This window comes from Mesitornis unicolor, unplaced genomic scaffold, assembly GCF_000695765.1.
Source record: "Mesitornis unicolor isolate BGI_N332 unplaced genomic scaffold, ASM69576v1 scaffold4499, whole genome shotgun sequence".
NCBI classification, from domain to species: Eukaryota; Metazoa; Chordata; class Aves; order Mesitornithiformes; family Mesitornithidae; genus Mesitornis; species Mesitornis unicolor.
The window spans coordinates 23,874-41,664 of NW_010206398.1; the positions used below are offsets into that span (position 1 = coordinate 23,874).

The 17,791-nt window shown below is 49.1% G+C and overlaps 1 protein-coding gene across 1 annotated transcript in view; it reads right to left on the bottom strand.

The window, feature by feature from the left end:
- LOC104546353 (glutamate receptor ionotropic, kainate 4) overlaps positions 1 to 17,528 on the bottom strand; it is a gene marked incomplete at both ends in the record, with an annotated part of 40,049 nt that extends 22,521 nt beyond the window's left edge. Inside the window, 4 exons of the mRNA XM_010191725.1 lie at positions 2,810 to 2,988; positions 8,406 to 8,571; positions 11,629 to 11,726; positions 17,364 to 17,528. Coding sequence (XP_010190027.1) covers positions 2,810 to 2,988; positions 8,406 to 8,571; positions 11,629 to 11,726; positions 17,364 to 17,528 — 608 coding nt within the window. The remainder of the gene's footprint in view (positions 1 to 2,809; positions 2,989 to 8,405; positions 8,572 to 11,628; positions 11,727 to 17,363) is intronic.
- Positions 17,529 to 17,791: the final 263 nt, after the last annotated feature.

Consider the following 17,791-nt stretch of genomic DNA (forward strand, 5'->3'; position numbering starts at 1 on the left):
CCTCTCCACGACAGCACTGACAAAGCGCCCGCACGGGGCTGCCTGGCAGGGAAGAAACCGCCCAACACTGCGTGAGCCACAGCTCCAGACCACTGCGACCATCCCTGCTCCCTCTTCCGCACGGTGCAAGGTGACATTCAGGGATCTCTGCGTGTGGGTGTATCCAGCCAAGAACAACCTGGAAGGATGATGCTCACTGGAAGTAAAAGCTTTAGCATCCCTATCAACGGCCCGTACAGAACCCAGCAAGGTAAAGTGGGGTCCTTCAGTCTCAGCTTCCAGAGCCCCTTGGGATGAGGAGTCCCTTGAGTTCCTTCTCCTTTTGCTACAAATGCTATGAGGCATAGAGCAAGGCTGAAAAAGGTCTTCTGGAGTTACAGAAAAAGGAGAGTCATCCCAGTGGTGGTTTTCCCACACGTATCAGTCAGATTTGGGCTCCAGTCCCAAAAATTAATTAGCATGAATGAAATCTAGTAACTCAGGCTGTTCTCCAGAATTTAGACAGGGTTGCGATGGCCGCAGAAATAGAAAAAAGGAGGGCATGGAGATGCAGAGGGAAGGACACAGACTCCTCCATAAGACGATCTGTTCTAGAGACCGCAGACCAGATCATCAAAGTCCTTTTCCAAAATTCAAGATTCTCGGTATGTGAGGAGCTGGCTGTGGGAACAGATGCTCAGGAACGTGGGGGATTAATCAGCAGATCCTCCTGGAAGCTTGTGTTTCACTGCCAAGCACAGCTGGTCTCAAACCATGCTTCCGGACCTTGGCAAAGAGGTTTTCCCATCACCCCGGACCACGCAGAGGAACTGGAGGCAGGGAGGGAAGGACCAAAGGCAGCACTTCCTTACTTGGTGTTAGTCCCTTCCCATCACCCCCAGGAAGCTGGAGGATGGCGACAGCTGAAAGTGGGTGAAGGAAAGATACGGGGAAACAGCGGCTTAGGTTGCACCTCTCCCTATTCCTGCCCAAGGTCATTACCAATGCTATGGGAATTAGCACAGAGGGGAGAGCTTTAGAAGCCCACAGATGACTGAGGGTGGCTGAGGTCTGGCTGTGCCCTGCCCTTCGGTTGCACACTGTCACCCTGTCCCTTGCACAGGTGACAAAACGGACACAGCAAAGTCATTTGACCAAAAGAGCCCCACGACTCCAGAGGCGGCTGCTGACCTGCTTTCCAGACAGCTGCCTCATTTTTAAGCCCGTACGCCATAAAACCTGGCACCCATTTCCCTCTCTGCTCCCTTCCTGGGGACAGCGATAATGTCAGCGCTCCCTCTGACCCACTTTGAAGTCAGCGCATTCGATTTCAAGGGCAGAAAATCAAAGCCAGCAACAAAGCGCTTCCTGCGAGCATCGCTCCCATCCATTTACCGTGCCTGCTGGCAGGTGGGCGGCCGGGACAGGCCAGTAATTGTGGAAGCAACCATGTGTCTCCAGACCATATGTGGAGGGCAAGAAATGAGAAACTGCAATTTCTCTCGTTGTCCGAGGCCAGGACCGGTCTCTTGAGACAGGGCTGACACAAGGCGCTTTCAAACCATTATTCTTGCTTTTGGCAACCGGTGGGCAGTGGCCAAGGCTATACCTGTCTGCTCACCACAAGCTCACTCCCTGCTCTGGTTGCACCTCTATACAGAATATACTTACCAGCCTCCCAAGGTGCGAGAAGTTGCCGGATCAGAAGCTCATTATTTATTACCTTCCGTTCCTACAATCCTCTAGCTGGGAAGACCACATTAGGTTTTACTGAGCTGCTGAGGAATTGTGGCAATCTCTGACATCTTTATCAGCTGTGGCAGAAGGATGCTCGAGAAGGGAAGGGAGACTGCGGGTGCCCAAAGAGCGCTGCTGTGTGCCTGCGGGAAGTCACTATAGCAACAGAGGAGGGGGACAGCCCTCAGCAGCCAGGCAGCACGCAACAGGGACCAGGAGAAAGGAAGGAAAAAAGAAAAACCACGAAAAAAATCCCAAAACCCTGTACAGAGGAGACCCAAAACCCCCCAAACCTGCCTATTTAGAAATGCAAAACTGCAAGCAATGGAATAGAAGTCTTGGGTAATGGAAAGGAGATAATAAAACCAGCTCTAAAGGTTTCTGTTGGCTGACATCAGGGATAAATCTGATGCAGTCGAGGCCTCTGAATGACTGCCTGCCTGCTAACGCAGCCAGGACACCGCATGTAATGCCTGCACCAACAGCCAAGGGGGGGTCCCAGTGCTTGGATCTGGACTCCATTCAGGAAAATACTTCTTGTTCCTTCCAGGATGTGGGAAACTCTACGCAACTTTAGACTCCATCTGGAGCCACTGCTCAATTTTGAAGCCGACTACCAAAACAAATGCTAAAAACTGCAGCAGGAGACCATTTAAAAATAAACATGATTAAAATAAAACCTTGGTTAATAAGACCAAAAAAAAGAAGCAAAAGTTAGAAATGTACTTGGAAGAAAAAAAAGAAGGAACTATTGCACTGATTGACTCATTTCAGAGTGCTAAGCAGCCCTCCACAGCTGCCTGACAGCAAGAGGAGCCACAAGCATGCACCACTTCTAGAAAGCAAACACATCAGCTCAGAGCAATTAAACCGCTGCTTCTGCAGATACAGTCCTGGAAAGAGAGAGCAAATTATTTTCCCCAGGAACTCCATCAGTGGCAATTCCCCTCTCAGCAGAGACCATTTCCAGTGCTGCTGCAGGAATTTTTACACTCCATTATCATACAACACCTGCACGCTCATGTACCGCACACAGCATCGCGTTCGAGGGAAGCAGCCGCGAGTACAACGGTGGCACTTAATGGACACTTACCTTCTGCAGAATGGTATGAGACATGGAGGCGTTGGCGTGCACAATGATGGTGGCTGTTTTGTCGTCTCGGATCTCCTTCAGGAGAGGGGTAGGATCCCGGCTGTCATCCAGCATCCGAACTGAGAGCGTGTCCTTGGAAATGAGGAACTGTCGGAGCAGCTTCTCTAGGTTTAAAAGGCCTTTGAATAAAAGGAAGGAAAAAAACAGAGACCATTAAATGTTATGCTTGGTTCACAAAGCACTTCTCCCACGGCCCACAGTCATCCCTGGTGGGAAGCAGCCCTGCAGTTCTGCGTCTGTGCGCTGCAAAACGATGTGGGGCTGCAGCACAGGGAATGGGAAATGATGGAGCTGCTCCAGCTGCTCTCCAGACAAAAACTGGCCCCAAAAGCCACTTCAGTAGAGATAAGATCACTGAGACAAATTCACTCAGGACCCGAGTCCAGACAAGTTCTCTGTTATTTTCCTGCATGCAGGGCTGTTCTGGCTATCGCTGGTCAGACAAGAAGACAACATTAGGTCTACATGAAAAAAAACTGCTAAAGCAACTGTGAGCATGGTCCTAGCGTAGTGCAGAATTACTTGCAGACTGCGAATTCCTAGAGACGCACAGAAGCCAAGAGTAGAACAACAAACAAACCAACCCAACCCAGGATATTTGGTGCTTTATGGAGAAATCAGCAGTTCGCAGTGCAGTAGCTCCATCGCTGGGCACAGTCTCTGGAGACCCACCTCCACCTCCGAGCCCTCATCCCTCTCTCTGCTCTGTCATCTGACTGTGCCCCCACGGAGCCCCTCCATTGGGCCCAGCACAGCCCTCCACCTCCTCGGGCACCATGGGGAAGAGCCAGGACTCTGGCTACCTTGGCCCTCCCCATGCGGTCTGCAGGACTGGGGTCTCCCTTCAGACGGCAGCTGGAGAAAAGCAGTAATCAGTGGGCACCCACATGGAAGAGTCCTCACTGCCCTGGATTTGAGCCTTTGGCTCTTTGGATTGAAGATTATTCCTGCAGCTAGGTCATTGCAAGGGCTTCTTCCAACACAGCTTCCTTGATATCTACACTAAGACGTCAAAGCTCCTGCTGCAGCTTTTCTTAGTCAAGAAAGCATATTTGGTAGAGCCTGTCTCTTCTATCCAGCTGCTGAGTTTCATCAGGAAATAACCTCCTGTCAAGTTTGATTGACCAGAGAGACCATCAGATGTAATCATTAGCAAGACAGCACGGTCACACACATCCCGTCCCTGCAGAAAGACAATCTGCAAGGAAGGAAAAGCTGAGCTGAAGGAAAGTGAAAAGAGCAGAACCATGAGCAGAATCACATCCCAGCTGGCTGAGGGGCGAAACCCATCCTCAAGTCAGAGCTCTGCTCTTAACCTCACCATACTATTGACTGCATGGAACCGCTCATTCACCAGAAGGGTCAGAGGCTGGGGAAACGACACAATACGATGTGATTAGCGTTAGAGAGCGCTGCTTTCAAGGACTCCCAGCACTTCATAAAGGTAACAAAGCAGTGCGTTAAAAGGGATACATCCGAGATGAGGAGCCTCTCAATTCACTGTCAGAGTTTTTCAGCAAGCCAAGTTTGCACTGAGCTCTATACAATGCACTCTCCTCTTTCCTTTTCTCTGAGTACAAGCAGGAACTCAGCAAGGGACTAAAAAAAACGAGCCACAGCCAGGACTTCTCTGCATCACACCAGCTTCTTTTTCTTCCTCACCAGTCAGTGAATTCACTCTGTGTACAGGACACATGGGCCAGACCTCACCTGAATACCTTTCTGTGTGCTAGCTCAAATGACCAGCAAATTTAAACTAATTTTAATCTCTGCGAGGTTTATGTTCACCCTGTTCCACACCTGCGAGCCACCAGGCAGGCCGCTGCAAGTACCAGTCCTGAGAATACCAAGTTTACTTACAGCTCATCCCAGCAAAATCTGCTGCTGCAAAACTGAGGAAGATTTTAAGAGCACTTTACTAACTTTATAAAAATCTTGCATTACAAAAAGGACATGGGAACTTACCCTTTTTTCCACAACAATTTAAATTTCATGCTGTTTAACACTGCTCTCTGTAAGAAGCGGATGTGCAGGAGGAGGGGAGGCAGCACCAGATGCAGCTCCCCAAGCACTGGCTACCAAACCTGCAGCCAATTCAAGCCAGTGATGAGGGCTGAGCACAGCCAGGACCCCCTTTGCTGGCATTGCAGCCCGTGGACTGAACATAAAACACTTCTGCCCTTGGAGAGTGCCCCTGGGCAAACACCACGGCAAAGCAGGGGCTGGCAGCACGGTGTGTGTGCACTGCAGTGGGTACGGGGCACTGCCAGAGGTCACAGCACTCAGCGTGGGACAGACCTGAGGGAGAAGGGAAAACCACACTATTCTGCACACCAGCCTGCCAGAGGGAGAAGCCCAGATTTACACCATGGCGTGGCTTTCAAGGGGACTGAAGTACAGGGAAAGGCGTGGGTGTCTGGAGGAAAATCTTCAGCCGTCCCCTTGGGAAACGCACCTTTTCTACTTAATTTCCTGCAGAAATAAAATTAGATCCTGCTCCTTTACGCCAAAGATTGTATATCTCTGCTGCAAGTTAATCTTGCAAGCTGGAGAGCATCCCTCTGCCAACTGCTGTGAGTGCGTGATTCACATCAGACCCTCAGCCTCCTCTCCATTTCTCTCTCTGCTCACTACATCTGCACCCCCATCGCTGCCTTCCCCTCCAGCCCACAGCTCACTGGGACATGAGCCCACCCTGGCCTCTGGTGGGAGGAAGGCAGAGACCTGCTGCTAAGCTTCTAAAGCACATCAGGCACAGAGAAGAGGAAGTGGGACCAGGGAAATAAAAGGAAGCCGTTGATTTCCTCCTCTGGCTCACGGAAATTATCATTTCTAGCACGTTAGATCCTACCTGCAGCCTCCTGGGCCTCCTGCTTGCAGCTTCTCTTGCCGTGTGGAGGGAAGTCTCTATTATCTGAAGAGATTCCCCTCTGTTTGATGACGAGAGGATGCGAGATGCTGCTGCTGACAGAGTGGCACTTCAGAAGGCTGCTCCGCAGGCCGAACACGAGCAAGGCCTTGTAGTCCCCTCCTGGCAGCTCTGAAGTACTCAAGTCAGGACCACCATGGGCAGAGAGGCTGCATGAGACATGTGCCATCTGAACAGTCCTGTGGGGACCATAGGGACGCACCGAGGCAGGTCAGTGCTTCAAGCTGGCCCATAGGAAGTCCTGACCTTGCTTAGTTTATTTTTCCTTTTCGTATGCAAACATCCAGAGCAGCCAGTAGGACAGTTGGGAAGAGAAATGGTGATTTCCATCATCCAGCCTTGCTCGTAGACTCAACAGCACTGGTTCAAACACCTCCCTACAGCCCTAGGGCAGGCACAAGCTTTTTGATCTCAGACCCTGGTCTCTCTTCCTAAAAGCTGCATGTTATCTCCTTCCCTCTGACAGTCTGAGCTGACAGAGTAGCTCCTATGAAGTCAACGCAACCCTGGATTTGTCTGCGGTTGCCTTTTCGGGTTAAGGTTTCTGTGGAACCACACAAAATCTGCCACGTTAGGACTTCAGAGCAGTTCACAAACTCGCTAATTATTCCACACCGGAGAGAAACCGAGTCACATCATCTCATTCTATTCACCAGCGCATTACACTTAGGCTGGCCTAAGTCCATTGACTTTGAGGGTCATTTTCTGCTTCTGCCAGAAGAAATCCCTCTCAGTCCCCAGAGGATGCGATTCCTTACAGTGATAGTGTGAGTGTGACTGGATAGCACCCAGGAGTCCCATCACACAGCCTTGCACTTAAACCAAAACAGCTATGACTTCGCCTCCTGGGATCTAAACAACAACATTCCTCAAAACAGCATTTCCTCACTGATGAAAAGACAGCTTGTATGCTCCCCTTATTTGCCTCCAGGGAACCTTCCAAAAGCCCAAAGTGCCTTGAGTTAGTTGTTTAAGGACTGTGCTTAGGAACACTCCTTATCCTAAGGAAAAATGAGGGTTTGTTCTCCTACATGAAGCTGAATTATGTCTTTGCTGCCCTCCGTTATAGTTAGCATGTTGTGCTTCAGTCCTAGCTCAGGTAAGGTCCTTACTGAGAACAAAGCAGGATGCATGAAAGGCACCCATCCCACTGCTTTCCCAGGCCTGGGAAGGACTCCGATTGCACAGCACATCCTAAAAACTGAGCTATCCAGGAACACCAGAGTAAAATAAACTGGATGGATTCAATTAAAAGGGTGTTACTTTAATGCGAGCAATTTAGTTCTCAAGGTTTTGATCCAGTTAAATGAACAATCACATTAATCCCAGGCTGCATTCAACGGGAGGCACCCGCGTGTTTTGGCAGGTAAGTGGGGAGAAGGGCAGGGGGTACGCTGGGGTGCTGATGTGTGTCTGTGTTCCCAGCAGAGCTGTGAGCGTGCTGCGTGGCAGGTGAGAAAACCTCATTATCTTCTCTTCCTTCTCTTTTTTCCTTTCCTTTTTTGCTTAAGGTTAGACAATGAAAAATTCCATCACTAGAAGTAATGTAGGAGATAATTTGCATGCTTTTAATTGCATAATTTTGGGTCAGGTCCTCTGCTGGGGTGAATCCGAGCATGCTCACTGAAGGCAATTTACTGACTTGGATTAGCTGAGGATGTGGTCTCCTCAGGGCACATAAAGAGAAAAGAAAAGGCAAAGACACTCTTACTCCTCCTATCCCTGCACAGGAGTCTGCCACAGCGCTGTGTTGCTTGCACGGCTGGGGTGTGAAGTTTGCCCAGGGCTAGCTGGAGAGGAAACTGCCTTTCCTTTGTACCTGGTCAGACACTGCCAGTGTCCCCAGAGCTATCACTGGATCCACGGGCCTTCTCAAAGCCCCTCTTCTAGGCTTGCTAGTACAGCAAACTCCACTGCTAATGAATCTGGCCACAGGACAATAAAAGCAAAAGAGCTGTGGCTACTACACACCAGCTACCTACCTACACACGACCTTAAAGCGCCTGGGACACACTTTACTACCACCTCTAACCACTGCGATGCAGAGCCTGCTCCTGCCACGTCAGGAGAGTTAAGCAGAGATGGATATGGTCTTGCCGAGGTGACTGCTCCAGCGTCCAGCCGCACAATTACCAGCAGATGTATGGCTGCAGAGTCCAAGAGGGTGTGCAATGTACTGACTATTAATCAAGTCCTGCTTTTAAGCCACAAACTGCATGCGGGCTTGGGAAAGACATATTTCAAAAAGCTTTACTTGCCTGAAATAATCTCCAGAAACAAGCCCAAGCCTTTTTTTTTTTTCTCCATTTCTAAGGCCCACCTGTGCTAGTAAAACCCTCTTCAGATTGTCAAACAGAAGGCAGACAAGTCTCTCCCCATCCCCTTTCCTCCTCTCACAAACACCACAAAAACAGGGTGGACAACCTGCCCTGGAAGTCTGCGCTGTTTCAGGCTGCTCTGACTGCGTGCCCTCCTGCTGCCAACAAAGAGACCTTGAGACCACTGCCTGCGGGACCTTCTCCATCAGGCACCAAACACACAAAAGGAGATAGGACGGAAGGCACCGAGAGCAGAGGGGCAGCCAAAACGAGCCCGGGAAGGACTCACATTCAGCTTTGGCACAGATGAGGCAGGCAGTGGTGCAGTTGAAGAATTTCAGGATCCCTGCCACGGCCACGCTGATGTCGGTGTTGCTGGGGTGGAGGTTGAGGGTGGTGAAGCGCTGGAGCTGCAGCTTCAGGAACTCCTCTGGTGCCACTTTGAAGTGAGGAACCTAAGTGGGGAGGACAGGGAAGAAAACATGATTAGAGAGGAAAAAGAAATGAAAACAAGTAAATCTACCATAAAAGGACCTTTGGTGTGAAATGCACAGCGGGCAGAAAGTGAAATATCCTAATAAAACTGCAGAAGCATCACCAGAGTGAAGAGAGGAAGGTGGGATTTTGTGCAATAGCAGAGGAAAATAATTATGAGAGTGACAAGAAGCCATGGGAAGGAGAGGATCAGGAAAAGTCTTGCTGAGCCACTCAGAGAAAGGCAACGGGGGCTGTGATTACAGCACAGGAAACCATTCCGGATGAGTTAAACCTAATTAGCTTGGGCACTAATTGTAGTCGGGCCCACACTTCATTTTGGGCTTGCTGCCTGGGTAAACACGGAGGATGCTTTGCAGGCAGGCAGGGAGTTACACAGCCCATGCTGGAGAGCCCCAGACCTTTGCTGCGCGCTAGATGGATGAAGTGCTGCAAATCCACCTCTGCCTGCGGTACCGATGTGTCGCCAGGTAATTAGGAGAGATGAAGGGAAGAACAAGATGACCCTGCTCTGGCAAGGCTCAGGAGGGAGAGGAACAGATGCAGCAGCCAGAAGCTTTGGGCTTTTTTGATCAGCAGAGAGGTAACAGGTGGCCATACGGTGGGCAGGCTCCAACGGGACCGTAACCGCGCGTCCTAATAATGCTTGTCATTAATACAGTGGAGCAGGGGGCGGGATGCTGTTTCCCAGGGAGCTGGGAGAAGCGGGAGCAGGGAAGCAGCCCGAGGGCTCGCTGCGAGGCAGCGCTGCTGCACGCCTGCATGTTGGTGTAGAGGGAAGGGGTGGGCAGCCAGATCAAGCCCAGACACCGGGGGTTCAGCCAAATTAGGAGAAGGAATATTGTTTTCCTTTTGCTGAGTGAATTATTTGGAAGAAGAGAGAGAAAGGGAAACATCTGCTTCTGCTTCATTAGAGGAGTGTCAAGTCCTCTTTTCCTCCATTATTAGTCCTTCCATAAAGTTTCACCCTAAGCCTCCCACCTCTCTCCTCTTGGGAAAGGCTATTAGTAGGTTGTGATGGCTGCTTTATTGACAGTGTAAGCTGTTTGGTTAGCAGTAGGAAAGTTAAAGTGTAATAAGCTCCTATCTGCCTTGGTTTCACTCTGCAGCCTCATCCCAGGCTCTATTAATAGGGAGAGAAGTGAAAGGCAAATCCCTCTAACCAGAGCAGACAGGGCAGCTCCAGTACAAGCGTGCTGACTGCTCTGGGGAGCCAATGGAGTCTGAGACATGCAGCAACAACCACGACCAGAGAGAGGGATGCAGACAGAGGTGAAAGCAGTCCCCACCACGGATCCTGCAAGCACCCAGCGCTGATCACAGCCCCGGTTCAGACCTCATGCTCGGTCCCAGAGTGCTCCTCTCCTTCCCAAGCGCTCTGCCCCGCTGCAATGTCCCTTTCTGGACAGGAGGGAAGGAAATGTTTGGGCCAAGGGGTAACGCAGGAGAGAGGTTTATCTCCCAGTTTTACCATAGGTGAACATCAGGCCAGCTACTGCAGCATCTGGTGCCTCGGTGGTAAAATGGGGACACTCTTCCCTTTAACTTGATGTCTGGCTGCAAGTACAATGGCTCTGGCTGGGCTGCTGCACCACGTTTAACACAGCGGCACCAACTGATGCTACTGTGATATAAATCACAGGGAGTTACTGCAGGTTTACATCACTAGGAGGGCAGCCGAGATCAAGCCTGAGAATCAAATACCTTAGAAGTGCACTAGCACTCACCTTTGATTTCTGAAAAAAAATAGAGATTTAGACCAGAGACCCAGACTAAATATGAATTTCAGGGGAAAAACACTCAGTCTGTTCCTGCAGAGTTGTCTTTGTCTGGGATGGAGCACATGTCTGGGACATTTAACTGGCAAAAGCACTACAAAATACTCTCAGGAGACCCATCCTGCTGTAGCCCAGAGCACCAGGTCTAAAAGATCTGTTCCATCCCTTCAACACTTCTGATTCTCAGGGAACAAACAACAGCAGTCATTTGTGACTGCAAGTTATTTACAGGGCTCAGTTCCAGACACTCCTCTCCTTGGAGGCTGGGCTCCAGAGAGAGATCACTAAATGGCTGAGAGATGTTATCTGGCTTTAAAAGGATGAACTATGAGAAGAGAACTCAATTTCTTTTCCTGAGAGCAGAGCCAGATCACTGTAAGATGGTTCAAGGCCTGTAAAATATTAAATCAATCACATAGTCTGGACACAGATAGAAAGGGTTCGCATTGCTGGAACAGCAGCAAGTAGAAAGGGGTGCAGCTTTCCAGGTATGTGCACAAAGTCACAACCAGGAACTTTGGCCAGGACCTGCATCCACCAGGGCAACCTCAGGTTTCTGCACCCCTCAGTCAGCGGGGACCTGGTTCACATTGGTGCTGCACATGAGGGAAGCTGACAGCAACGTTCCTGCCCTGCATTGCAGCGAGGACACGGGGAGAGAACACACTGGGGATGGTGAGGCACGTGGACACCAGCTGGAGAGGGTTTGGGGAGCACGGGTGGAAAGGAGAGACCATGACTGAGAACCAGAGCACCAGACTTGAACCAGAACTGCGAGAGGCCGAGCTGGAAGCTGCAGGCAGCTGTGCGGCTGCGGCTGGGACTTGGCATAGACGCCAAAGTCTCACACAAAACCCTGCGAGGCTGCAGGAAGCCCTTCTGCATGGGATCTGCGCAGAAGGCGCTGCTGCTCAGTATAGTGGTAAATTAAAAAACCTAATTCACGCTTACTAAATCACCGGCAAAACACTGTGTTCCCAGGGAGCGGCAGGCAGCAGCCAGCGGGAGACACTGCTGTGATCAGAGCCCACTGAGAGCATCGCTGGTTTGAAGGATGACGTGCAGCAGCAGGGGGAACGGGGCAGGATCTCTGTGGTGTCCCTTACCCACATAGATGACTCTGCTCTCACCCCAGACCTGCCGCAAACCACCAGGAAGAAGGAGCCAGGGCTCCTGCGTTACCCTCCCAGCCCTGGAAAAGGACATAGACTCACTCCAACATGGGGCATTTCCACTTACCTCTTTCTCCCCACAGATATTGCTGATAATAGAGCTCGAGGCGGGGCTTGAGGAAGGTCCCAGGACGCCTACCACCCCTTTTGGGAGAATCTGGCACACTGTGGGCACCAGAGAGAGGAAACGTGTGTTAGGCTTCATCCTTAATTTCCAGCTGACAATCATGCTTACAGTAGCTGCTGCACCTTAGTAAGGACACAGTACTGTCTCCTTCACACAACATACTCTCCCCCCAAAATCCCTCTTTTCTCTCTGAACCACAGTAACACCCTTCTCTGTCTTTCCCCAGCCTTTCCAAATCCCATCTGAACTCTCCCCAAAGCCCTGGCATCCTCATCTCCAATTCAGAACTGGGGTCTCTCTTATAACATCGCTTTTTGGTCCCACCTGCTATGCTCCAGGATAAAGCATTCATTAAAGTTTATGGCAGACACTAAACACAGCAGTGACCTAGCTCCATAGCATCATCCAGCAGCAAACAAACTTGTACGAATTTCTGCTCTCATCCTCTGCACAGCTCAGTGATAATAATAAGGATTCTATTACTGGTTTTCATTTGGTTTGTTGGGTTTTTTTCCCTGGCAGTAGTTAATCTTCTGGCTCCATGCCACCAAGGTTAGCTGAACAATAAAAAGACCCTGACAAAATGAAGAAGTTAAACCTCTTCCCTCAAGCTTCCCGGGTTAAACTGCAACCTTTTGTCCTTTTAATTCACAGCATAAGTTTAGCCAAGTGGTACTGCAAGGAGTACCCCAGCTGGTGTCACCTCCCGCTGCCATCCCAGTCAGCCACAGCGCTCAGAAACGCTCCTACAGAGCAACCTGTGCAGGCAAAACCTTGCGAACAGAAGGCGAGAGCCCCTCGCACCAGAACCCCTGGACTCTGAAAGCTCCTCTGAACACGTGCTGGTCATGGCTTATCCTGAAACACCAGCCCTGCCTCAGCTCCTTTCTCCCCGGACAGACAAAGCCACATTGGCTCAACTGGCGTCAAGCGACTGCTTTCTGAAGGAAGACGATACCGCGGGGGAGAAAGGAGCCACCACGACTACTTAGCGGTTCTGGCAAGAGCGAGCTCACACCATTTTCACATGTGAAAACTAAAGCACCGTATCACAAAGCTGAGATTTTGAAGATAGTGCGTCTTCAGTATCAAATGGCCGGTCTGTTTCACAGCTCCATCCTCGCTGCAGGTCCCTGGCTTACGAGTCAGGTGAGCTTTTGGGATGGGTGTAAAAACTTTGCCAGATTCAACGGCTGGAAAGTGGAGCTAGAAAAACTCAAACCAGAACATATTTTTCTTGCAGTGAAAGGAATGCATCATGAAAACTGTCGTACTACAGTAAGAGCGGGTTTTATCTCAACATCAACTCTTTAAATCAAGACCGGACACGAAACGAGAGCCTACGCAGCGCTTGGGGGTTTTTTAGATCAGTGAGCTATGGGGCTGAGCAGTGTTTAGCAAGTGAACATCTACAGAAGATCACATCAGCTAATCAAGGTGGGTATCTCTGCCCTTAGACTTCATACGTCTCCATAGCCTCAGGACTGGAATATTAGGCCAAAAGCTGAGGATATTTTGGACAAACTTTGAGGACAAACTTTCCCCAATGTTTGTCACTTTGGGGAACTGGTTTTAGTTCTCTTCAAGTGCTACTTGAAGACAAAACTCCATTTACTACTAGACAGATTGCTCCAACTTCTCGCAGAAGGTGACAGAGATGTGCAATCATCTCCAGGGTTTTCTTTCCTTCCTTCCGTGCTCTCTCACCCTCCGCCATCTCAATCTGCTACAGAACGAGTGAGATTTTCCTGTGGCATCTTCAAAGTACTCCAGTACTCGCTTTTCCTCTGTGCTTAAAAATTTACAGGCACTTACACCTCTTCAGAAGACCTTTCTAAATAAGAGCACCAGCAATTTCAAAACCTTGAAAAATTTCAGCGGCACTCATCAGACCCTCTCAGCTGCGGCAGAGCCTTCGGATGCTCTGCAATTCAGCATCTAGGAGGAAGGAGCTGCTCCAAGCCCTCCTTATCCACAGGTTGTTGAGGTAAAAATCCTGGGGGGGGGAATTCTGTTGAGCATGCAGGGGAAAGGTTGGCGAGCACTCTTCTTCTCATCTCTAGTATGGAGAGCAAAAAGTGGGTTAAGTAGTCATAGCAACAGAATTGCAACAACTGTCAGAAGAAAGAGACCTGGCTTATCACTTCAAAGGTGAAACATCCAGTAAAATTAAGGAAGACGAATGGAAACAAAGTGGAGGTGCTCGAGGCAAAGGTTTCACCCATGTTTGGAAAGCTGCTTCTCTTGTAATCCAAACACATTTCCTACTGCAGAACATTACCTGATGCTGTTAAGTCTCCACAGGGAGAAAAGCCTCAACCTTGCTACCATCATGAGAATTCAGATGAGCATTTGCAGCGATGTGGAAGTATCAGTCCTGTACTCAAAATTCATGCCCAATAACCGGACCAACTATAACCACAGATACTGGCATAGCCCCTGCCAGTGGAGTCTCTTCATCCTTCAAGACATGGGTGCCATGTAAGCCACATACTGTGCAGGACACATTTTTGATTGCTGCAGACCCAGACACCAAGGATGGCTGAAAGGGCTCTGGTGAGAGCACCCACCCACGGTGCAGAACACAGCATCTCTTGTATACAAGTACCTGATACAAGGGTTTCAAACACCAAGCAAAGAACATTCCTGCCTCTAATTGAAAATAAACGAGCAGGCAAGGTATGCAATTACCTCAACGTTTCCATGATTGCAAAACGTATCAGAGGATCTTGAGTGACAGGGACTGGTCAGGATGGGATTCTCATACAAAAAGTGCATCAACAGACAGCATTACAGAGCGTGTGTCCTGCACCACAGCTCCCTGCGGCATCCCTTGTGCTTCTTAACAAGAAGCCACAACCACAGCAGGCTTACATGTGAATAGTGTATTTGAGCAACTGTCACTGAAATGATGCACCAGGCACTTTGAAATATTGGTGTGAATAAATAAAAATTAAAAATCCTCCGGTTGCTCGCTCGCTCTGCCTGCTGACCTGCTCTGAAATGTTTGGATTAACAACAGAAAGATGCTTAAAAGACTGATGAGACGATAGGGGACAGGGTGACAAGTAGAAAATCTGTCCCTCCCCGGACATCAAAAGGAATAAGGTGTTTTAGATAAAGACATGATTAAACAAGTCATTTTGGATCTCCATAAAAGGAGTTGAAACATCAAACAGAAAGAGAGAACAGGCTTCATTTATAACAGCTAAAAGCCCTCTATGCATAACCTTTCAGTGCAAGCTCATTTCAAAACACAGGACTTCATAGATGACGTTGTTCATAGAGGAACAGTCAAAGTTTGTTTTCATTCATATATAAAGCTGAAATGGCAAACTATGCATGAATGTGATTAAGACTGACTCATATTTTACCTGCTCTAGCAGTTGTGATTTTGTGGCCCCCTAACAGTAAGATGCCTGAGTCAGTCAGGAAGACAAAAAGAAAGACAAACAGCTCAATGTTAAAATAGAAACTAACTCTCAAAAAGTCTTTCTTCTCCCGAAGCACTCACTGCACATGGAATATCACTGATGGGGTGTAATCACAGCATTCCCAGATCAGTCAGCTAAGCATGCTAGCTGTGATATTTAATAGTGATTCAAAGGGCATGAAATTTGAGAACAGTATTAAACAGATGCATAACAGCTTTGCAGTCATAGGTTAGAACATCTAAACTGCTTTTATTAATATTACGTGTGATAACAAATATCAGTGCCATATTAAAGCTGAGAAGTCAGACATTTGAAAGCCTTGAAATTTAAGTTACAGGATCTGATTCTCCCCTGCTACCAGGATAAATCCAGAACAACTTCAGTGACATTAATAGAGGAGCCATGCAGAATCCAGGTTTTTTCTCTTTTGTAAGAAATGCTTCAAGACATTTTTCCTTCCAAAGAAAAGGGAGATATCGTATTGCAAAATTATGTGAATATTCACTTCGCCAAAATCAAATCAGTTTGTTCCATTTTCTACTTTCTACAGTCTGCAAGTCAAAATAAAGAAAACAATGAAAATCACCCCGAGGTGAAAACTCGAAATGGAAGATTGCCTCTTCCTCACTTATCCCATTTCCCTGCTCTCTCCGAACACCACGTCTGCTGAAATCAACAATTCCTCGCATAATACTTCATTCTCAGCAAATTAGCGTCCTTCTGCTTGAAAAAACGCCCCAGCAGAAACATTTCTGAGCAGTGTTACAGGGGTGCACGTGAGAGAGAAATCCCGCTGACGACCTGCGGGGTCACTTGGCAATCGAGCCCATTTCCCGAGCAAAGCTAAATACGAGAAACACTGCTACGTGCAGCAGATTTATGGGAAAGGAACTGAAAATGCTACTGATTCTTTCAAAGCGTGCCATCTTCTCATGTCCTAGGAGGCTCATTGATTTGGGATACTCCTGGGGGCAAACTGGGAATGGACTTATAAACACAGGCAGCCCCCATCCCTTTTGCACAGCCCAACCAGTGAAGCTCGATTTGCTGTGCCAAGTGAGAGTAAAGCAAGATGTGCACATCCCTGAACAGATGGGAAAGACCAAGAAAAGGTTAAGAGGCGAAGGATCCAAAAAGGCAGAGAATCTGTGTCTTAAACACCGCCTGCGATGCTGCACGTGATGATCTTAATCTGGACTGCCTCATGGGTGGCAGGCTCTATAAATAGACACACAGGTACTCACTGAAATCCACTTTATTAACTGAACGCTTCTATAAATAATGCAAACGCTAATTCAGGAAATGAAGGAGCGACCTGCTGATCTCGCAGGCCTACGGAGCCCATTCTGCCCGTTCCCGAGCAGCGCTGGGTGCCACGGCCCCATGGTGCCACCAGCACAGGGGTGCTCAGCACTGCGCAGAATGAAGACCAAAGCTATGGGGAAAAACCAGCCCGCTCTAGACCACAACACGCTATCGTGCCTTTTTGGGATACGCTGTAGATTACACAGGCTTGGAACACAGAACCCACAGGGAAAAGAGTTGAAATCTTTATTATTTAAAAAGATTTCTCCAGCTTTTTCAAGCCAGTTTGTAATAAAAAAAATATAGTTTTCCCCTGAGGTCTAAAGTTCATCTTAAAAATTATTCTAAAGGGAAGCTATGCTATTCCAAAGGATTTTCCCTCTCACAGGAAGAAGCTGTTATAGATCATTTTGGTCTCTCTCCCTCAGGCTCCTGAGAGGTCTGAGGGGCGCTGACTGTCAATTCCTGTTGCATTTATCAACGTGGGGTTGACACGTTTGGCATCTAGAGGAACACCTGTAGTAGACACCAGTTTGTATTCAGCGACTTCAAAGCAACGTGGAAAGTATTCTGCTCTTTCAAAATTAGCTCCTTTGAAACCCCATGATTTCAAACATCACTTGAAAACTTCGTTTTGTGTAAACAAATCCACTGCCAATCTAAAGCACTGAAAGAGCTATCATGTTTGCTGACAAACTCTGTTCTGCGGGGTTTTAAAAATAACTTAATTGCACTGAACTTGCCCAGAGTCTCTTATTTGCACACCATTAAGTACTTTACAAAGGAGCACCACCTCCTGCATCATTACCTCTGTTTACTGGCATGCAAATCAAAGACAATAATTTGTCCCAGGCCGCCGAGCTAAATGGCGACAAGCCCTCTTGCGAGGCGGTGGAGAGAACTGGGGAAGGACCAGCTGCGCAGAAGGGTACTCACTGGTTTCCGCCGTCTCATATTCGCTGTCCCGCAGCAGCTCAAAGATGTCCACCTCCACTCTGGCTTTCCCCGCCCGCTCAGGCGCGCGGTTGATGCGGTTCTTGGCCAGGGTGATGGAGAGCCTCTCCCCTCTGCTGCACTCCATGGGGTCATCCAGGATGGCAGCTGCGGGAGCAAAGGCATTGGTTGGCAGCGGTTAGGCTTGGGCCCGCTCCACGCACCCCCACCTCCTCCCATCCTTTTCCCAGCACCATTTCGGGGTCTCCGCTGCCACGCAAGCAGCCGCCGCGTTGGCACTTCTGCTGCTGCCGCCGCTATTGTTAGTGCACCCATCCCTCCTCCCTCCCACCCGCGGCCTTTCCCGCCGCTGCGCCCCCACCTCCCAGGTCTTGCCAGACACGTGTGCGGCCAAATCTCCGCTGCAGCGG